This window comes from Haemaphysalis longicornis, unplaced genomic scaffold, assembly GCF_048455015.1.
Source record: "Haemaphysalis longicornis isolate Haplotype H1 unplaced genomic scaffold, Haemaphysalis longicornis Haplotype H1 scaffold_2, whole genome shotgun sequence".
Lineage (NCBI taxonomy): Eukaryota > Metazoa > Arthropoda > Arachnida > Ixodida > Ixodidae > Haemaphysalis > Haemaphysalis longicornis.
In genome coordinates this window covers 156,902,567-156,924,163 of record NW_027526295.1, presented here as the reverse complement: position 1 = coordinate 156,924,163, position 21,597 = coordinate 156,902,567, and the positions used below count along the sequence as shown (strand labels likewise).

General features: G+C 48.4%; 2 protein-coding genes across 2 annotated transcripts; both read left to right on the top strand.

Moving 5' to 3' along the window:
• The first annotated feature begins 298 nt into the window (after nucleotides 1-298).
• On the top strand, nucleotides 299-1,129 carry LOC144168382 (phosphatidylinositol transfer protein alpha isoform-like). Its single transcript, XM_077697382.1, has one exon. It carries the CDS (start codon nucleotides 299-301, stop codon nucleotides 1,127-1,129), a length of 831 nt encoding a protein of 276 aa, XP_077553508.1.
• Nucleotides 1,130-5,214: 4,085 nt separating this feature from the next.
• Nucleotides 5,215-21,543, top strand: LOC144169376 (uncharacterized). The gene is made up of 9 exons (XM_077698496.1): nucleotides 5,215-5,373; nucleotides 5,449-6,270; nucleotides 6,887-6,999; nucleotides 7,465-7,708; nucleotides 13,390-13,545; nucleotides 15,883-15,952; nucleotides 17,777-17,823; nucleotides 18,845-18,926; nucleotides 21,205-21,543. The coding sequence occupies exons 1-9, from the start codon at nucleotides 5,343-5,345 to the stop codon at nucleotides 21,437-21,439; spliced, it is 1,800 nt and encodes a 599-aa protein (XP_077554622.1). The 5' UTR covers nucleotides 5,215-5,342; the 3' UTR covers nucleotides 21,440-21,543.
• The last annotated feature ends 54 nt before the right edge of the window (nucleotides 21,544-21,597 follow it).

Sequence of the window (21,597 nt, the reverse complement as noted above, 5' to 3'; positions counted from 1 at the left end):
CAAACGGAGCCAAAACTGTGAACGCCCACTACTGAGGACAAAAGTAAGTAACCAGAAACAAGTGAAATGAACGTGACGTCATATCCGCCCAATCGCTTACCTCGAACCACCGGAATGGTCTCCGATGAAGAAGTGCAAGTTTGGGAGCCGTACGCTTTGTTAGTTATTTTTATGAGCACGTCTGGGCACTACGACGGCGCCAGCATTTCTAGCAATGGTATATCTAACGCTCTCGCTTTACAAATACTTTGACGCGGTTTCTACTGGCTCATGCCCGATTCTTGACTGACGCATCACCATGGACAGCAGCAGCAGCACGCGCACTTGTTCCATTCGTTCCATCGGGGTAAGCCGCACAACAATCATGCTCATCAAGGAATATCGCGTCGTGCTTCCGCTCACGTTGGAAGAATACAAGGTCGGCCAGGCGTTCACGATGAACGAGCTGGAATCCGGGAACATCGAGGTGATCCTTGACGAGCCCTTTTACCTCAGCCAGGGCCTGTGGAACGGAAAGTTCAGCAGCGGCCGACACACGTATAGGATCCACCACCAGGACAGAATCTGTCCAATGTACCTCCGCTCGATCGCACCCGAGGATGCCCTCATCTACAACGAGGAGACGTGGGACGCCTACCCTTACCGCCGCACCGTGCTCACCAATGCACGCATGGGTCAGTACTTCTACTGCCGCGTCGAAACCATGCACGCGCCAGACCATGGAACGCAGGAGAACATCCACGAGTTGCCGCAGGAGATGCTCGAGGCCCGCATGGTGGAGGTGATTGACATCGCCAGGGACACGGTCGTATCGGAGGGCATTGAACGGCTCGCTTTTTACCAGAGCCTCGCGCAGAAAATCGAAGACCGAGAAGGAGAGGACCCGGCCACCTACGTGTCCCGGACCACGGGCAGGGGCCCGCTGACAGAGGGCTGGATGCACAGTGCCAGTCCAGTGATGTGCGCCTACAAGTTGGTCACGGTCGACTACAACTTCAGCTGCCTGAAAGCGTGCAACGAGGACTTCATGCAGAGGAGGATGCGCAACACTTTTCTGCAGTTCCATCGGCGGCTCTTCTGTGGGATCGACCGGTGGCACAGCCTCGTCACTCGCGCGCTCGGAGTGTAAGGGCACCGGTCTTCGCCTCCAGCGGCATGTTGATCCAGAAGCGGTTGGAGTGGACAGAAATTGCAGTGATGTCGACCGCTCGGTTGTACGGACCGTCTGTTTAGGCAGCGAGTGAAATGGAAAGAAGTCGTGACGGCCACTTTACAGACTTTCCAATAAAGAGGTTTCTGCGTCAAGGGCTGTGTGACTAAAAATAACTGTATGCGTTAGAGGCACATTTGTGTGACACCTCGGGTTATTTGCTGCCAGTGCAAGGAGGTGTAAACGGGGGCGGGTACTCGGTTGTAAATACGTTAGCCCGGCTGTCACTGGCTGCGGTGGCGACATGCGAATGCCCAAGCGCGCGATCGGGCTCGTTCAACGCGCGTGGCTCGGTTTGCGTCGGGGCCACGTGCCACCGATTACGCAAGGCTGCGGTTGATGATGATAGCAGTGCTGCACGACGATGAAGCGGCTGCTGCACAGGCAAAGAGCTAGAAACAGGGCAAGGGCCTTCAAGTTCAATGCTGGGAATCCAAACTTCTGCTTTTCCGAGAAGACAGCTTGGGAAGCAGTGAACATGTTTCTATGGCCACGCCCCTCAACACAATGACCACTCCAGTTGACGGCTGCTGTCGTTCTTAAAAATTCTGTCCGCATTTAAAGCAACCTGCTTCATTAATGCAAGCTTGTGCACCGATTGTGGTTGCGCCACCATCGACAACCTGTCGACCCGTTCCTTTGCTTCGAACAGGGCAGTTCCGTTTGCCAGTGCAGCTTCCGTGTGTGGGTGTACCGTTGTGTTGGACGCTGGGTTGATCTGTTGAGCTTCCTTCAAGCGTGACGTGAAATAGCAGAGCCCGTCTTCAGCTTTCATTTGCACTGACGCTGAGCCCGTACGCTCAGCACGTACTGACGCTGAGCCCGTACATAGTGATCTAAGTGCACCAACGTCCCAAGTCTCGAAGGCGCAGGGACCCTAGGCACGTGAACCTCCTCCGCCATCGCCTAAAAGCTTCCCTCGGAGAAAACTTATAAAACTGCCTTGGAAGTCCACGATACATTCTGCAGTAGAAAGTAAGGGACACGCACTCGAGTTAGTGTGCTGTCAGTGCACCTGACAGGTACAGAGTATTATTAAAGAAACAAATTGCCAGTAAGATAGCAATGATAGCGAGCGTCGGTTCAAATAAACCAAGGGCGTGCCTTGAAAGGCACGTCCTTGTCTGTCCCCGTGCCTTTGCGTGGAGCGAAGATCCTCGCTATGCCGGCCACCTCAGTTGTAGCACCGTTGGAGAAGTCCACCAAGGCTGGAACCCAGCTGTTGCTTCCGGGCGCCGATGCGCTCAGCTGGGCGATTCGGATGTCGGCCGCCGTGAGCCGGGCCATTCCAGGATGCAGCGGTTCCGATGCATTTCGTTGCCGGTGGCGCGGCTTGCAAGCCCCGCCCGCGGATATCGACACGGGCTGTGAGGCGATGATGATGCCTCCCAACTTCGCGGGTATCTTCGGGCTCCGGGGATCGTGCATCACAGCGCGAAGGACGTCGCCGTGAAGCAGGAGCTCGTTGCCGGATTACGCACTCTGGAACGTCACGGCCGCGGTCTCCTTGTAGCGAGCGGTGGGCTTCGGAGGGAAGCCAAGGAAGGAGGTCAGTCCCGGGAGGCGGGCCTTCGAAAGCGTTGAGGAGCAACTGCCAATCTGCTTGATTCCGAGGCCTCTCTGCAGCGCGTGGAGGGCGTGGAGCCTTCGGTTCCTCTGCTGATGGCGCGTGATCCGAGGAAAACGAAAAGCTCACGCCCAGATGTGTGCAAAAATAGAGGATGCAGCTAAAGGCGTCAATAAAAAAATGCAAATACACGGATAAACAAGGTGCAAAATTAACGCACCTACGCCAGGTTGGATGAAACCAGCGCCCAGATGCTCCCATATAAAATTTCACGAAGTTCTTGATGCTACCCACTGCACGCCCTTACGACATATACGATGATAATTATGATGCCTTCGAGTAGTTTGGTACGTGACCATATGGGGCACTGTGGAGAGGGGACAGGGCTAAAATGTCGACTGTGCTCACTACATCTTCGTAAAATTTTAATCGTAGTACGTTAGAAAGTAAATTATAAAAGTGAACTGAAAGAAGCTACGATCTAAGTAATGACGACCCTAATTATCCAATAGTTGTAGGTTCGCGTTGTTATTTCATAATTCTTTGTTTTTTTTGTGTGATTCTACACCATACCGAAATTTCTTTATGATAGCAACCTGAGCCAGTCATCGTCACGTATTAATAAGCTTTTAAAGCGAAGCTTTTACCTCTACCCTCCATGGGTTGTGTCGCGTCGTTGGTGTCAACAGAAAACTCCCGCGAACAAATAAAAGGTTACTGGTGCACCGCCAGGAATCGAACTTGGAATGAATAGAGGAACGGAGCGACAGCCCGTTGTCTTACCGATTGTGCTACGAGCCCACGAAGAGACGGGGAACAGACGGTGCACTCACCGAGCACATCTGCGGGTTTATCCCCTGCGTTCTAGCTGAATGTCACGTGATAGCATCACGCGACCTCTAGCGCTGCTGTGTGGCCGTGTGCGCGCCTTGCGCATGCGCTAGGAGCTATAATAATTAAAGGAAGCTCACACTAACGCATGGGAACTCACTTCTCCTCCGTGTCTGCCGCCGATCTCGTCGCCTCCGTCGGCGGCGGCAGAGACGGAGCAGAAGTGAGAGCGTCTAACACCGGGATTGAGCTTCCTCTAATTTTATATAAGAAAGAGTTTTCCACTTATGTGTTTCACCAATACAACTCAACCAACATTCGTTCATGAATCATGCATTGCTTTAACCTTCGCAAAGGATATCTCTTTGAAGTAATAAAGGGTGCAGTTAAGTGCATTTCACTTGTCTCTGGTTTCAGACTTTATGGAGCCACGTGTGCGAATTCAAGTGTATCCCATACGCGTAGCAACACATGGTTTGCCGGTAAGGGCGGCATCGGATGAGAATTCCGGACGCCTTATTATAGAAGGGTACTTGCAGTCCATCGAAGGTGATGTGATGAGTGCGGAGTTTGAGGCTACCAGCATGCGGGCCACAACTTTTCGTTGTGTCGTGATCAGTACCGCGGATTATTGCGCCAGCGGTTCCCGGGGAGTGTTCTAGATGCGCCATCACCTCGTACGTTGCGGCGCCAATCTGAAGTGTGGTGATGGTTCGCAAAGCTTCGATGCAGCCCACGTCTGGCGTGCTGACGACAAAAACTCTTTCTTGCTAAATTGAGAAGCGTAATCATGATTTTCCTCCGGACCTCATGAAAACCGAGATCGTTACCCCGCTCATGATACAAAAATGTCCCGTTATTGCAGATTGTGCATTTGCGCGAATTATAAAAAACAGCAAAACGACTTAAATTCAGCTTTAATTTCTCTTTCGAACGAGAAGTAGAGAGAATGCGGGAGGCCTTTTAGCTAAAGATATAAGAGCAAGTTTTCCAAAAGCCTTTGGTAGTCACCCGCTACCGTAGACATCTTCAGTCGTCTTGAAGCGTGTAGGGTCTCATTCGATGTGGAGGAATCCGCAAAGCCAGAGCGCTGGCCTCGGTGATGCGACTGGGAGTTCCAGAATCGTTGTTTTGATGCAGGTCGAGCTGCATGCTTCTGAAGCGCGGCAGACGCCGTTTCACAAGTTATAAGCAGACGGAGAGGCGCAGCGCACCTGCATTCTTATTCCGTTAATGGCAAGTTCTAGTTTTATCGTCGGATCTATTACGTCCGTCGCTTTGTTAAGCTACAGTTTGTGGCAGTCTGCAAGATTGTTTGGACATACTTGATGATAATGAAGCGACACCTCATTCATTTCTTGGGTGACGTTCTATGCTAAAGCAGCTTACAAAAAGCAATGTGATAAGGATGTCTTCATGCGCGTGAGTCGTGACCGCTCAAGCACGCAATGGTTCAGGCCAAAAAGTAAACAAATGTTTTTCAAGCATTGCTGGATAACTAGTGTGAGGGAAAGGGCAGGGAAGCGGGAAGAGATAAGTAGAAGTTGGAAGAAATGCAGTCGATGGCGCCCATGGCAGTTTAGAGCATTATCTTTTCTGACGTCACGTGCCAACGTGCTCAAAACACGGCGTACGCCACCACTGCTGTCACAAGTGCAACAAGCAGACCATACGCCCGCTTTTGCAACGCAGTGCTTGCTTGCTACCGTTGTTTTCATTCAGAAGTTCAGCGCGATGTTGTGGCTACTTTTGACCGTCCTCCCAGGTAGGCGTTTTCTCTCTTTTGCTGTGCAAGCGACCATTACTGCATTTCCGATGTATCTTTTTTTCCCATTCGTAGCCTTTGCTGCTGGCCAGAATGTTTCCTCTACAAAGCCGCCGGTTTACAACGCCACAACGACACGGCAAGACACAGTTTCTACGGGATTCCGTGCGCCTTCAACTTTTTTGCAGCCATCCACGGTTTTCCGAGCCACAGCACGACTTGATGCGGAAGTTACCAGTGCCGCCCGCGTGAATTCGCAGTCCGCTACTCCTCCCACTACTGCCACCCCACTTCCTACTACGCGGAAGCCGCTGCAGACGACGTCCGGAGAACAGTTCGCCTTGCCGGTGGTCGACGGCCTGGTGAGGGAAGAAATCCTCTCTTCCATGGGCGGCGACACCGCCCCAGCCACGAACAGCACTGCCACTACTATTACTAGCACCACCCCGTCCTTGCCGGTTTCTTTTGCATCGCAAACGTCCCACGGTAGCACCACGGTTGAGGCTTCCATTGTCACTGAGACGTCCGCTCTACTCTTCTCCAAAGGCCCTGTCGTAACGACTCCTCCCACGGTGCCGACTACAACCACATTCTCGGAAGCGGACTACGACCTTCCCTTCGCAGCGAGCCTCCGCCCGGAGCTGAACCTCCTCGACGACGACGACGGCATTCGTCAGACGTCCAGTGCTTCGACTGCTGGCGTTTCGACGACCGAGCAGAGCACACCGTCTGCTGAGCAGGCGACGACGGACTACGACATGACCAAAGAACGCTACTGCATCGCGGCCCGGTTCTGCTACAAGGAGCTGAACGAGCGCTGCGTCATGCGCCACATGAAGAGCGTGTGCGGGTGCGGCCGTGCTTTCTCCAGGAATCCGGAGACTCTCGTGTGCGAACGTAAGCACTTCCGCCTCTTTTTTTTTTATACGGCTTAACTTCAGCGCATTTCTGCACGAACATATGCATGTTAAACTGCCCTCTCCATTTACACTTGGGGCGACATATTTTCGCATCCTACCATTAAGTTTAACGCTTGTATTCCACGCAGTCTGTAACGCTAACCGAAACACTGTAATTTCTGACTACCGCATCTCGTGTGTCAAGGGGCGTAACCTGCTAAATGACGTTTATCGCCCGGCCTCGCACGCGCTTGCTCTCCACCCCAGTCGCCTGTTGGGAGCAAATATCGCGCTGCGTGGCACTTCGCTGTGCAGCTGCCATTGCGTAAGCGAAGCAACTCGCAAATGCGGCCCCTGTAGCGTCCACTCCATTCACTACTTGCCTTCGCGGTGCAACTACCCGATAGTTACAGGTTCGTCTACCCATAGTTCTACAGGTTCGTCTACCTCTCTCCTGGCTCTTATTTGTCTGCCGCTCCGTATCGCAACCCATTCTTTCCGTCTGCAGCACATCAGCGTGGGCTCCGTCCGCAGTTCTTCCACTTACTCTACCTGCTCTCGCTCCCTCGCAGCGCAGCTCTCGCAAGCTCTACCCCCTTTCCCTCTTCACGCAGGCAAGCTGCCGTTGCTCGTGTCCCTGGAGCTCCCGGAGCACTCGTACGTGCAGGAGCTGGCTGACAAGAAGTCCCTGGAATTCAAGGCGTACGAGTCTGGCGCGCAGCACCTGGTAAGGGAGGAGGCCGAACCCATGGCCTTCCCGCCCCTTGCCAGCTACGAACCAGAGGACCAGGCTTTCTGGAGGTTTTACGACGAGCGAACCACTGAGAACCACACGGAGGCCACGACAAACTTCACGTTATCTAGCGTTTCTTCCACTTCTTGAGCACAATCTTCTGACGCTGTTGCCGTATCAGAAGCTCCTAGAGCTTCTCGCGGCAAACAAGTGAAATAAAGTGCAACTTTACATATTCTTGTTCTAGTCTTTCCTTCACGTTAGACTAAATTTCAATAAAAATTGTACCGATCCCCCCACACGGTATGAGGACGCATACAGGTATACATTAAAGATGCTGCTAACATGTTTTTTTTTTTTTTTCTCACTGAGCTCAGTTTTTGGTTCCACAGGCTGTGCCGGCGGGGCGTTAGCATTTCGCCAAGAGGTCCGCTTGTCACACCCTTCCTGTCGTTGCAGATGTGGGGGCTAGTGCGGCGCTCCTCTGTTCTTCACAAGACGGTCCTAGACGTCGAGGTTACGGGGTTCCGGCCTGGGTTGCAGCTCCGGAGCAAGCTGCTGGTGATGTCGTCCCTGGTGCACAAGTTCACCGGCGACGTCTCGGCTGGCCTGCGCGACCAGTTCGAGGCGGCCATGGTCGGCTACAACTCTACCGGATCATTTCTGCGCCTCCGAAACATGAGGACTCTGTCGGCTGACGTAGGCAAGTCCCTATATACGCACCATAGGAATTGTATTTGTCGTAATGTGTTGTCGGTAGTTGCCAAATTGAGGGGCCAGAAAAACTGCCAGTTTTGTTCTACGTCGCCTAAGGCGTGCGATTATAAGGGTTTCACTAGCAGTTATACAGTTTCATATCGGCACCAAAACAAGTATCGCGTATTTAAAGCAGATGTAGTCGTATCTTTCCTATGTGCATCGCTTCGTAAAGTCTCGTCTGGCATAGCGTGAAGCCTGTCAAGGCCACGGGGCGAAAGAATGTTGCACGAGCCACACAGCGTTGATTTAAGTAATGTGCAGGGGCGTTCGGCATAGCAACCGCAAGCCACATCTACTATTGTAGGTGTTAAAGGAGAGCGTAGAAGCTGTACAGGGCGCACAAGGCGACAGTGTGGCGAGAACCTTCACGTACACATAGCCATGGTTATAACTTCCCGTGCTTTTGCAGCGTATAGCACAGAAAACGAGGTGGGCAGTAGTATACGTTAAGCGTGATGTGGGAGATGTTGGAGAGGACAGTGAAGTTTATTCGAAATTCTACTACATGGAGTGTTTGGCGGGTAAGGGTAAGCGGGTGGGGGGGACGTAATTTTGGCGAGAGTGATGGTAGTGGAATAGGATCCAAGTGAAGTGGGGGGCAGAGGATCAGTGTCCGTCGTAGAAGCCGAGTCCCCTTGCCTTGTAGCTAAGCACGCCTGAAAGTGTAGCTCGTGGGCCGCAACGCCTGCTGTTTCGTTCCCTGGGAGGGGGGCACGTGTTCACGCGATGGTGATAGTAGGCAGGTCGTTGTATTAACATTTAAAATGCCACAAAACTGGTCACTCGGTGAGTACAAGGTTGCTCGTCTATCAAAAAAAAATTTATTGTGAATATTTGACATATGGACGCGTAAATAAAACTAGATATAGAAATTCACTCCGGGTTGCCGCGGGAATCCAAGCAGGGGACTACGGTGCGGACCCCGCATCCACGAGACTAATCAAGTCTGTCTGACGGCCGCTTGTCGCAGGAGGCGAGGTGCACGAAATTTTCAAATCAACAAGCATGCATGCCCTGCATGCATGTATTTTAGGCCAGCACGCACCTGGTACCAGTTAGGGCCGTTTCAATTAAGGGGGACTCACCTGTTAACATTCATAAGAGACCAGCTACTTCATGACCCACGGGCTTAAAAACCATCGTGAGCCAATATGAAAAGCTCCACATATACTTTTCAGTGTTCACAACGGCCTAGCTTGCTTATTTTAGAGATGTCACTTCTGTACTAAAATAAAATAATACCCCTGCTACACTAGGGTCCAAATGTCATTTGAACCAAATGTCATTTGACTCAAATGGCAAGTTGTGCTGCTACACTAGCTTTTCAAATGCCATTTGGCTCAAATGACATTCGAGCCAAATGAGCAGCGAGAGACATTTAAGATTTCAAATGCCATTTCCAGCACTCTCGCACGCTGCAGCGTCTTCGATCGGCAATAAAAAATATAATACTTCCGTACGTAAAACAAACACAATATTGTTGTTTGTGAAACTTTGTTCACTGATTATGTACTTAAAATACGAAATCAACATATATAATTTTCATACTCTCAAAACAGTGGGTCAGTTGCAAAAAAAAAAAAAAAAAAACCAACGCAAGGCAGCCATATTTAGAGTCAAAACTGGTGTCTCTTCTAATTTGATATCATTTTACTGCCTCGGACAGCTCCTAAGTTTGATTTTTGTATCAGTGTACGAAAACGGAACGGGGCAACAGCGCCACTACAGCACAGCGAACAGTTGTGAAAGCTTTCAAATGCCATCGAAATTGTAGTGTAGCACGGCGGATTCTGAATGGAATTCGAAGCAACCCATTTGAGTCAAATGACATTTGGTTCAAATGACATTTGGACCCAGTGTAGCGACAGCTTGCGCGACAGCTATCGCCATCTAGGGAAAACTAGATAAACCAAAATGTGTCGTGTTCATTTTTTATCTGAATAAATTGAAATATGTGCAAAAGAAGCAAACTAGGCCGTTGAGTACATTTATTTGAATTTGTGAGCAGTTTCTTATCGGTACACAATGGTTTTTAAGCCTGTGGGTCATGAATTAGTGCCATCAGGTGATTCTCCCCTTGATCAGGTGATTCCCCCTTAAGAACGTCGGTGGTATATTTGTCCTGCGGTGGAACTGGAGGGCATGAAAACAATCTAACTTTAGTTTCCCTATGTACAAAACTTTTAACAACAAAAAAAAAAACTGATCGATTCCTCTGTCATGGGAATCAGTAAAACACGAAAGCGACAGCGGAGCACGATTTCCGGCTCGGCGGCTCTCCTGCCGGGGCGCTTGGCGAACGACGTCCTGCTGGCGGGTCGCTTCGGCAAAGGTGTACTGGCGTCATTTCTGTGATACATATGACGTCAGTGAAATGTTGGGGTATCGCGACATAACTTTCTTTTCATGTTAAAATACAAAACCCGAAAACGAGCAACCATAAGCATAACGTACTTTTTAGTACTAAAGGTTGCTTCCCCGCAAGAAGACTCTGTGTACAGGGGTGCACCCTTTACAGGCCGCTTGCTTCGTTGTACTGGCGTCACTTCCGTGACGGTATCCGGGAATAAAACATTTTCGTGTTTAAAAAAATACATGTTGACTATTTCAAATTTTACATTACACAACGCCATTGGTGACGTGATAGTCCGTGCATCTGGGCTTTGTCCAAGTCAGTGACTATAGTTCGCGCTCCACGAGCTTCTCCACTTCGTGGCGCCTTGTCATAGGCGTGGATACCCGTTTCGTGTGGATTGTTTCTACACTTGAACCGTCGAGTTCGGCAGCGATCTTTTTTACAAATTTGAATACCTAAATAAAGTTATCGTTCAAGCGGCATGTGTGTAGTTTCGTTTCATACCTCCGGGTAGAAAAGGTGCTGTAAGGCGAGAGCACGTGGAGAGTTCTCGCGTGCTCTTTACGTCCTAGCTTTGACTGCAAGTGCAGACCTGAAACTCTTCGGGTGGCGTGTGCAGGCTTAAAAGTGTTGAGATCTGGGACGCCGCACCAGCTATGACCGAAGCATTGCGGGAAATTAGCTGGGTTCGAAGTGTGCCCGCTCTAGTACCTGGATCTGGCCGCGCAGCAGGCATCGTCAGACTTTGACCTCTTTCTCGGTCTTAGTTTCGGAGGCTTCTGTGCAAGAACATTACTTCCCGCTCCTCCCCGTGCCCTCTCTAGGCCTTGCGCCATCCTTTTCAATAAAACTCCCTCCTTCCTTTTTTTTCCTTCTAGTATCTAAAATGAATTCTTACCGTTCCGTTCAAAACCAACCAAAATTGTTACTGTTACTCGCAAACATCGGTAAGATAAAGTACAGATGAGCTATGCTTTAGGAATACAAACGGATCTGCCTGAAGTCCCTTCGGTTCCATGTTGAAGTTGAAGTTCTTTATTCATCATCATCATCATCACTAGCCTATCCAGTCAAGTACAAAGGCTGAGGAGGCGGGAAAAAAAAGCCGCTGTACTCGCGGCTTGACGGAGCTCCCACCCCCCACGACACAATCAGCAGGGACGAGGCAGGGGAAAAAATACAAAATACACAATGCAAGCAAACAGCAGAAAAAGAAAGAAAATGCAAGCGCAATAAAATATTTGTTTAAACCAATTACATCAGATCGTGGTATTCATGCTGTATTGTAAAACAAAAACATATTCCGGGGGTAACGTAAGACGTAGAGCGAATTGATAAATCGTCGAAATCATATTTGTTTAGCGCTAAAGGCAAAGTGTAGGATAGTCTGGAGACTGTAATTTGTGCGAGCATGTTTTATGTGCCAGTGTTCATGGTGTAGCGTGTAATGGAAAATGAAGTTCTCGTGTAAGCTAGCGCTGTCAGACAGAAAAGTAACGTTGTTTTGCATTTGAGTTTTGTATAGTTGGAGAAGGCGAAAGTCGTAAAGGTGATTGACGTTAATAACGCGGTATTTAGAAAACAGTGGACTGGAAGATTATAACGGTGGAACACGAGCAATTGCTCGTAAGGCCTGTTTGTGTAATACTAAACGTTTGCGCATATTTTTGGCAGTTGTGGTCCCCCAAAATATAAATGACAGTAGTTGAGATGTGACTGAAATAGTTCATGGTAAATTAAAAGTTTAGTTTTGTTGTCAGCATCCATTGCCCCTTACGAAGATACCTACTACACGCGCAAGACTTGTCTGGATTTGAGGAAAATGGCTGTCCCAGAGCATAAATTCGTTGAACCGTACTCCTAAGCTTTTAACAACAGCAGCTATTTCAATTACATCATTCCCAAGCCTGAGGTGATCAACGATGTTTACGTTTTTAGCTCTAAAAAATATTGCCCTGGTTTTCAGTGGGTTATATTTCAGTGCATTTTTCACGGACCATTCATGTAATTTATACAATAGACGATTAGCCTTAAGTACTAAACGGTTAGCATCCGTTCCAGAAAGAAGCTGGTGTCATCAGCATATATAACATGCTGAACTTCTTTATCTATTTGAACTTTCCCTGAGGAACGCCGTGTTTAAAGTAGAATAACCTGATCAATGATTGCCAATAGACACAAACTAGAGGAGATTATTTAAATAGCTGCTAATTAACTCAAGGGCTTTATTTCTAATGTCATATACCGACAGTTTCTGAGGGAGAGTGGAATGATTCGTCCTGTCAAAAGCTTTCGAGAAGTCAACAAATATTCCAAGCGTAATATTTTTACGTTCTATATTAATGATAATTAATTCCTTTTGACGAAGTAATGCCAACTCTGTGGAACCTTTAGGCCTGAAACCAAATTGCTTAGATGTTATTACATTGTATTTATCGAAGAAATTGTAAAGGTGGCGGGATATTAATTTTTCGGGACCTTTCAAAAAGACCGGAAGAATAGACAGGGGCCTATAATTATTTAAAACATCATTAGGACCACCTTTGTGAAGAACAATGACTTTCGCCTTTTTCATTTCACTCGGAAAGAAACCAGGAGCCAACGATACATTATAAATATGAGTTAAGATAGGACATAGTTTGCCTAATACATACTTAATGGGTTTGATTTTAAGGTTGAAAGCGTCATCACTGTTGCTATTTTTTATATCTCTATATACTGACAGTACTTCGGCCTCATCACAGGGTGATTAAAAATATACTGTTAAGTGTTCACTCAAATATTGCAACGCACTAGAATCATGGGTACTATCAATAAGCGTTGAAAAATAATTATTAAATTTATCTGCAAGTTCATTTCCGGAATATGTTTTTCCGTCAATCACTAGGGTGTCCAGACTATTAGATTTTTTTACGGTGTAAGAGTTCATTTAGTTGACGCCAAACTTTGCTTGAGTCAGTTGTACCTCCAAAGTCATTAAAATAGTTCTTTTTCGCCTTCCTTAAGCAAGAATTCAACTTATTTCGATAAGATAAGTGTTGTGCTTTTCCCCGTGTTGGCCTGAAACTTTGCAATAAAAGTTAAGAAAAGCGTGCAAGCGTTCTAGCTTTCTCCAACCACTCAGCCTGTAGCCTTCAAAGCGAATCAAGCGGTGATGACTAGTCACTTTACCTCGCAGAGCTGTGTCGCTGTTTGCACAAGTGTATTCGTACTGGTCCCCTCCTCCGCCTGTTATTTTTTAATTCTTCCAAACTGCTTTCCTACCGCAGCCGTGAACCCGTGCGAGGACCACGACTCTAACTACTGCAGTCCGCACGCCATCTGCACGTACCGCAAAGAGGACTATGGCATGGGCTGTCGCTGCCTGCCGGGGTACCAAGATGTGTCCCCCGAGACAGGGCACCATCCCGGAGAACTCTGCTTCTGTGAGTCATCAAACGGAGCCAATGCGAGCGTGCTTGCGAGCTAAGTGCATTATTTATTGCGGAGACATAGTAGTTGACAGACATCCCCTTCCTAATTGCTTAAATTCCTGGTAGCCCTAACTGCAGGGCTCTGTCATACCACGCCGTTAGTCTGCGCCCAAACAATATTTTATTTTCATTTTCTTATCTTCTCGTTCTTACATTCAAATATGTAGGTGAGGTGTGAAAAAGCATGGGCGAAAAAAAAAAAAACGGGCCATCTCCACTAACGTCACACTTGGGGAGGGGCGAAGCATGCACTTATAAATTTATATGCATGATGCTGTTTCGATTATGCGGTTTCGATGCTGAGCGCTCGGCATCTTGGGCCTCGGCGCTTTTGCCCACGAAGATAAAGCCGTTGGTGGTAGAGACATACAGCTTTGCTGTAAAAGTCTCGTGTCTTTGAAGCACGAAGCGTTCTAGAGTGAGGCCTTGGGAGAGAGAGAGAGAGAGAGAGAGAGAGAAGAGAGAGAGAGAGAGAGAGAGAGAGAGAGAGAGAGAGGAGAGAGAGAGAGAGAGAGAGAGAGAGAGAGAGAGAGAGAGAGAGAGAGGGAGAGGGAGAGGGAGGGAGAGGGAGAGAGAGGGAGAGGGAGAGAGGGAGAGAGGGAGAGAGGGGGAGAGAGGGGGAGAGGGGGAGAGAGGGGGAGAGAGAGGGAGAGAGAGAGGGAGAGAGAGAGCTTTATTTAGCCAAACAAAACTGCGGCGACTACATGCCGGATGGGGTGGTTCCCTCTTCACGGGACCCATATACTTCCACGGCTGCCTGGCCCCTGGAGATCAGACGAGCTGGTCTTCCAAGGCGTGGCTGGTTAGCAAGGTCTCCCATCGCTCGTTAAGGGGTGTGGGAAATGTGGTGGAGAGTTGGGTAAGGGGTGGGGGGATGGTAGACGAGCGTCCGGGTGTGTTCTTTTAGTACGCGTTACGTTTTATCGTGAGGCGTTAGAAAGCGCGTGTCCCGGTGTTTTAGTACCGTGACCACAAGAGACGCCAACAGCCCGAGCCCCTAAGGTGCTTCGCCCCTAGAAGGCCGAAAGGAGGGGCGAGATGCGCCAGTTTATAAAGTTTCGGGAGGTGTTCTGACGCCGAAACACCCCCCTGGCAATACGCCCTTGATACCATGGCTGTCCGACACATCCCAGGCCGTGGCTGCGCTGTAGTTTGAAGAGTAGTTTCACAACATTGCTGTGAGGGAGAAGGGGGGGGGGGGGTGATGTAGCGGCGCTTATTCTTTTCCAAGGCTGTTTGGGTACGAATTAAAGGCTCATAGCGGTTACTCAGTGGCGAAAGCAGTCTGCTCTCAGTACGTTGTCACAGGTTGAACCACCTGCGGTGCCTGCGCTGACCCCGTTCGTGCATTGAGCGATGGCCTGTATCGCTGTTGGCATTACCAAGTGAACGAGGAGTTCGAAGGAGGATGAGAGAGCAAACGTGGATTGCGGCAGAGAATAAATGACTGATAGCGAAGAGAGCACGAGGAGAAAAGCAGGGAGGGTATGGCAGGGGTGAGGAGGAAAGTGGAATGCAGCACAAGGCTTAATTCACATGGCGACCCGCTAAGAGTACTGGCGCTAGAGCAACGTGCGGTAGTACCTCACCGATTATTTTATCGGTAAGGTACGTGGTGAACGTGTTCGCTGATCTTGCATGGTGTGTGCATGTGTATATACATGCGTGTATTTCTCAAATTCTTCGCTGTGATACATTGCAAAATCAAAACGCTGAAGCAGCTGCTCAAATTTCCCACGACGGAGCTTCATAATCTTGGTGACTTTTTCTAATCGAGGTGAAAAACAAACTGCAATGAAGTTATGTTTCTGGAGAATGACAGCACCAGGCGGTGCTTCGCTTAAGGGTTGGCTTTGGGGAGTCACTTTATACAAGAGATTCGCTTTTACAGCAATTTAATTGTTGCGTAGAGGATGCATTTTTACGTGATGTTGACTTTCGCCGAGTACTTTTTGATGTTGTTCAGGGGACGTGACTTCGGGGTGTTTTTACATTTTAGGGTGGTTTTTGTGAGTGAATGACACTGAGTTGTGATTTCATGTGGAAACGCCCTAAGAAAGCGTTCTCTTGAGCCCCAAGTCTTTTCTGATAGGGCACATATAGTACCTTCTTGACCGGTCCAAACCCCTGTTAAGATCGAATGGGTCATGAGTGTTCCATTTCTGAACACCAATAGACTTGTCAAAAATTCGTATTGAGAAGTTAGTTTTGTGGTTCAGAACGAGTAGACGGCACTTTTATTCCCATTCCATCAAAAGCGCTAACATTGATGCTCGTTTCTGCCCGCAGCCATATGCGAACCTGGTCACTGCCAGAACAATGGCACGTGCAAGAGTCTCGGCTTCGGAATAGAGTGCGAGTGAGTGTCGACACTCGGGTGTTTTCTTCTTTTTGTTCACTTGTGCTCACTCTGTTTCAGTCTGTTTGCACTAGCCGCATATACCACAACACTTACTTGGCTGAGGCTTGTTCGTCCCATCTGTCTGCTGTTTCAATTCTACGACACAGCAGTCGTGCTTGAATGAAGCGAGGTGAATAAGTGCTCATGTGCACTGCACTTAAAGAAAAATTGGCGTAGCTTGCACTGGTCGTGCAAGGCTGGAGAAAAGGCGGAGCTGGGGGTCGACCTAGCTTCTTCCGGCTTGCGAAGTTTTGCAGGGATTTGCTAAGTTTTGTTCGGTTTTATGATGTTCTTGGTAAAAGGCTAGGCTAACTATGGAGGGGTGAGGCCAAAGTTAGCCGGATTTTACAAGGCTGTTCCGGTTGGTCCCCCACACTGACATGTCGGATCCTAGAGGGGAAGAAGCTAGGTTGGCCCCAGCTCCACTCTTACCCCAGCCTTGAACCACGAGTGCAAGCTGCTCCTTTTTTTTTTTTTTTTTTTTTTGCGTTTTAGTAGCCCAAGACCATCTTTAAAATGGTACTGCAAGGGGTGCGCGTACGCATATGCCCCTTGTGCTCACACTCGAGCAGGCGCGAAAGCCGGCTTCACTGTTATACTACCCTGTCTGCGGTGGTGCACCCTTTACAGGCGGCGCAGATTTTGGTATTTTTGTTTCGCTAATGCCAGCAGACCAAGCTCAAGCTTAAAACAGCTCTGTTGTTTAAACAAAAGCAGTAGTCTGTAGAGAACTGCAGCAACCCATTGCGGTAATTTATGCACGGCAGCGGCTATTTTGTCACCATTGGCAACCTGTTTGAACCTTCTTGATACCTATTTTGGGAGAGGAGTTGCGTTGCCATGTGTGGGTGGCTTGTTCCGAATTCTCGCGGGATTCTTTGAGCTTGCGGTCGCCAATCTTCTCTTCAGGGCACTTCTCATCCACATTTACAGATATTGTAGGCAGTGAATTAAGTAAAACAAGCCTCTTGATGTGTAAAGTTTTGCAAATTAAGAGTTTCATTTTGCGCTTCATCCTACACACCGTGTGTTGTGTAAACCTCGGCTAATCAAGAATGGGGCACATCACCAATTAGCCCCAGATTCTAGTGTACTAGAATTACACTATACCCAGATGTTGCTCTTCTTATAGCAAAACAAATCCCTTAAGTTTTCGACTTGATTCTTGAGATTCTTTTTTTTTTTACTTCGCAGGTTGTTTCTGTTCATTCTTTTTTATTTGAGCTTGAGAATTTAGTCAAACAGGGCTGTGGCTTTGAATCGAACTCCTAGAAACATAAAATAGAAGTTTAAGTGTGAAAAAAACCAATGGTGTTGCCACTACTCCCACGCTGTCCATCCTTTTCGTTCGTTAAATTTTTGTTTATGTTTTCATTGGCGGCAGGTGTTTTTAAACCTGACGAGTAGGATCGATGCCTGTCTGTTCCAATTGTCTTACCTACACCTGATGTTTCGGCATTCATACGCGAGCGCGGCTCTTCCCGAATAGTCGGCAACGATGAGCGCAAGATAAGTGGAAATAGAGTGAGCGGAATATATATATGCTAGCAGTAAGGACATTCGTGTGTGCAGATGCAGGATAGTTCTAAATCAATAAAAAAACTCAGAATGGTGTGTGGTTCACTTTACGTACATATAGTTGCACACAAAACCAACTATCCCAGTTCGAAGCTTTTTGTGTTTGGTGTGGCATATTGTGGCTGTCCAGTCAATTGCCCATACAAGCAGAAAGTTTTTGTAGATATTTCTCCATCATGGCTTATTATTCTTCTTTGTTTTTAGGTGCCAAGACTGGTACACAGGAAACAAATGCCAGTTCCAAATGAAACGCAAGTATTGTACTGCCATCACTTTTCCACTCACAGGGTGTTCTACAGCCTGTCAGTTGAAATACACGTTTTTTTCGTACTTGTCGGTCCCCGCAGAACGGTCCGTCAGAGCAAAGATGCATCGCACTTTTAAAGCAAACTGATTGGGGCCATGCAATCGGCACACCATGTGCATAGAGATCCGCACCCGTAAGCCACCAACTGCAACCGACAATTAGCCAGTAGACAGCTTCTGAGCGGTTTGAGCAAATCGTGGTACAGCCGATTCATTATGAACGTGCCAGCATCTGAAAACTGCTGATGTCACTGACTTGCGAAGTACATTTATCATTTTGCTTTTTTTTTCTCAAGCTGTTTTAATTCATCACTAGCCTTTCTCTCCCGTTTAAGTGTCCTGTGATACTAATAGAAATGTCCATCATGGATCCAAAGAAAAGGTTTCTTTGAAAACTTTTCTGTCGAAGAATCCATGCTGGTTTTGAACCATAACCGTATGAATTCCGAGAGAATTAATCAACGTGAAGTAAGGGATGAATGGTTTTGTAGTCAACCAGTTTATGGAAAGCCCCGTGCTTTCAATCTGCACAGAAAAAGTTGGCATCCGGCTGGGCTGCCCAAGTTGGGCGCTGGTTCAGGGTTCAAACGCTGGAATTTTTCTTCCAATACAAACTGGCCTAAGGAAGGCAAGCTTTCCTTCTATGGCGGAATTTCAGATGGACGTCAACGTTGTCGCACAAATTTACTCCACCGCTTCCCTACACTGATCGAGTAATGTTGTAAGCTCTGTATATAGGTATACAATGGGCCCGTGCATTAATTGCCTACAATATGCATATAACTCAGCATAACATCACATTCGCTCAACTTGTTTTTTTGGAAATTCCTCTTTCAGTGTTGCAGTCACCCTCTGAAGTATTTTTTTATTTCTTTGATAATCTTGGCAGGTACATGTAGCACATAGTGACAGTGTAAATCCTACCTATCATTTAGAACCAGAATCGTTCTGTTTTGTCTCCCACAGGAATGATAGCGATTGTGGTGGTTGTGGCGGCAGTGCTCCTGACGGCTGTAGCTGTTGCGGTCCATAAGTTCTGGAGGAGAGGGTAAGGAATGACTGTATGCTACAGAGCATTTTCTAAATTTATTTGTGACTTTAAACTACTCAGTGTAGGGCATTTCAGCTCTCTGTAGAGTATTTTTATATCATTTAAAGGTGCCTTGTGGCATCTGCCTTGACGGTTCAGTGGCTAAGGTGCGAGGCAAATTAGCACGGGACTATAGGTTGCTGCAAAGTCTTACCGGCCGCCCCCCCCTGTGCGCACGGCCATGTGCACCAGTGTGCGAGATTTAGGCACATACTAAAGATCTTCATGCGGTCTACATCGATTTGTAGCCCTGAACTAATGCACTCCTCAACTTACCTTAAAGGGGCAGTGACACAAATTTTGCATCTTGGTTTTTTTGTTGCGATAAGTAGCTATAGTGACCTACTTATCACGTGTGGAAACCTCATTGGTTTCAGCGTGCGACGGTTGTTTAATTAGAGGCATTTTCAATGCGGCCAGTCGCAGCTTCGGTTTCAGCGGGTGCCGCGAAACGCTGGATTTTGTGTGAACAAAGCTGACCACGTGACCGTCGGAGGGATATCACAGAGCAGAGCCGTCGTAGCACTGTCGAATCCGCATCAACGGCAGTTTCTGCGAATGCCCCCACGTACTGATCTCGTGAGGCGCTTAATTAAAAAGCGACCGTGGATGTCACGCAGGTTCTGCGAGTGCAAATGCTACCGCGGCTAAAGAACGACGCGCGACGCTCGAGACGGTGAGTGGCAGGACGCGCGCTGGGAGCAGCCAGCCGGTCTGCCTACAGGTCCGCCTACAGATGTGTTCGGCTTAGCACTGCGGCGGATATTCGAGTGCCGCTCTCGTAAGCGGTGCAGATGACAATTTTTAATGCAACCCGCCATCGCATCATTAACTCCTTTCTCGTGTAAGCCACCATGGTCGGGACTTCGGGGCAATTTCGTGCAGCGGTAACAAGCTATCACTCAGCTACCTGCGCCGGCCTGGGCCACTTCGCGGCCGCGGCCGCCGCCTGCACAGCGACCGTGCGGCTAGCTCAGTGGGCTTTTCGTGCCTCCGGCGCGTTTTCGCATCCAGTGGTAATAACAAGTAATAGAAACAGAGTGCCTGGAATCGCTGTAGAACTTTGGTCGCGGCCAGCTGCCTGATGAGCTGTTTAAGGTACCTTAGAGCTGACGAAATCACGGCGCCTCTGGCGCCAACGATCGGGTCGTTCGTTCTCGAGAGCAGAAGCTCCGCCCTCCGGCCCTCCGATTGGAGCGGCGAGCCGGCGAAAAACGACGGCAGTGCAGAAGCGGCAAACACAAACTCGTGACGTGTTTGGATGTTGTTTATTTACACCATGTACACAATATCCTCGGGATGTCGATTGCGCGTCGTCCTCTGCTGGTTGCTCGGTTGCGTTTTGCACACTTTAAAATTGATTTTAAATATGTTCTAGGCTGTATTCGCTGCTGATATTTTGCAGATGATGTATATGTGTTTACACCAATCTATCTCCGAAGTTATCTCGCCTTCAAAATTTTGTGTCAGTGCCCCTTTAAGCGCTCAAAACCTTAACTTGAACTTTGCCCTACTGCAGCAAGCGATTCCGCAGGCAGGCCACTACCAGCCTTAACGCCAGAAATGGCACTCTCGACATTTGCCAGCTGAGAATGTCCATTAAAAAATGACACCCCTACACTCTTAAAAAATTGCCCACAGCTCCCAATATGAGTACCATGAGTGTGCATGGGTGAAATCCCTGCATTTGTGCAGTCAGAGGTGAATCCAAGCGGCGTTATCTATGCCCACGGGCACTCTGTGTCGTGTCGTCTTACTTCAGTGTTCGTCTCTTTTTTTTTTTTTTTTTTGCGAAAGTGAAACACAGCATGGATTACCAACTAGCCCAAACCTACAGTCTGCCGGGATTATCTAGTTGCTGGGAAAGACATCATCTTCCACGTCAAATTCACTTCCCTCTATCCCGGCTGAAGATGCAGTTTTTACCTTGCATCAGCTTTTTAGCCAGACCTATGAAGAAACCCTTCCACCTTTTTCGAACAGACCAATAGTTTTCTTACTCTCAAAATCACCTCTTTCAGTGTCTGTTTCAGTCAAAGGCCGAACTGCCTCTCCCCGATTTCCCTTCCCGTCTCCCCTCACACCCTTCAACTCTCTCCACCCTCTTTGGTCAAACTGCAAGCTTCAGCACTTCTTCACAGAAGTGGGTACAAACACCCATAAAATTGTGTTAAGTCGCAAAGAATGCTTACAAATGTAACTGCATGTTCGCCTCCCCAATTCCTTCTCCATTCAGTCACCAGCAGAACTGCAGCAACATGGTGTGCCGCATGCTGATCATGGAGCCTGCCAAGAGGGGCTCTTCCAAGAGGATGCCTCTCGACGTCAAGCTGGACCCCTGTACCAGTGTCGGAGTCCACCGAGCGCCTAGCTCAACACAGCTGAACAGTGATGCCAGCAGCCTTCACTCGGCTTTCTCGAAGAGCCTAAAGGACGTTTCCCACATTGCCAGGGCGGTGGTCTCGAAGTGAAACAGTCATGCGTACAAGCACGTGTGCTTTACGGTTCCCCTTTTTAAGTGAGCAAGCTTGCGGTTTTAAGCACATAATTTAACTAGTCAGTACTACATTCTGGACTTTGCAATGCAAACACTTTTTCATGCATGTTTGTATTTCTGCAGAGGAAAGAA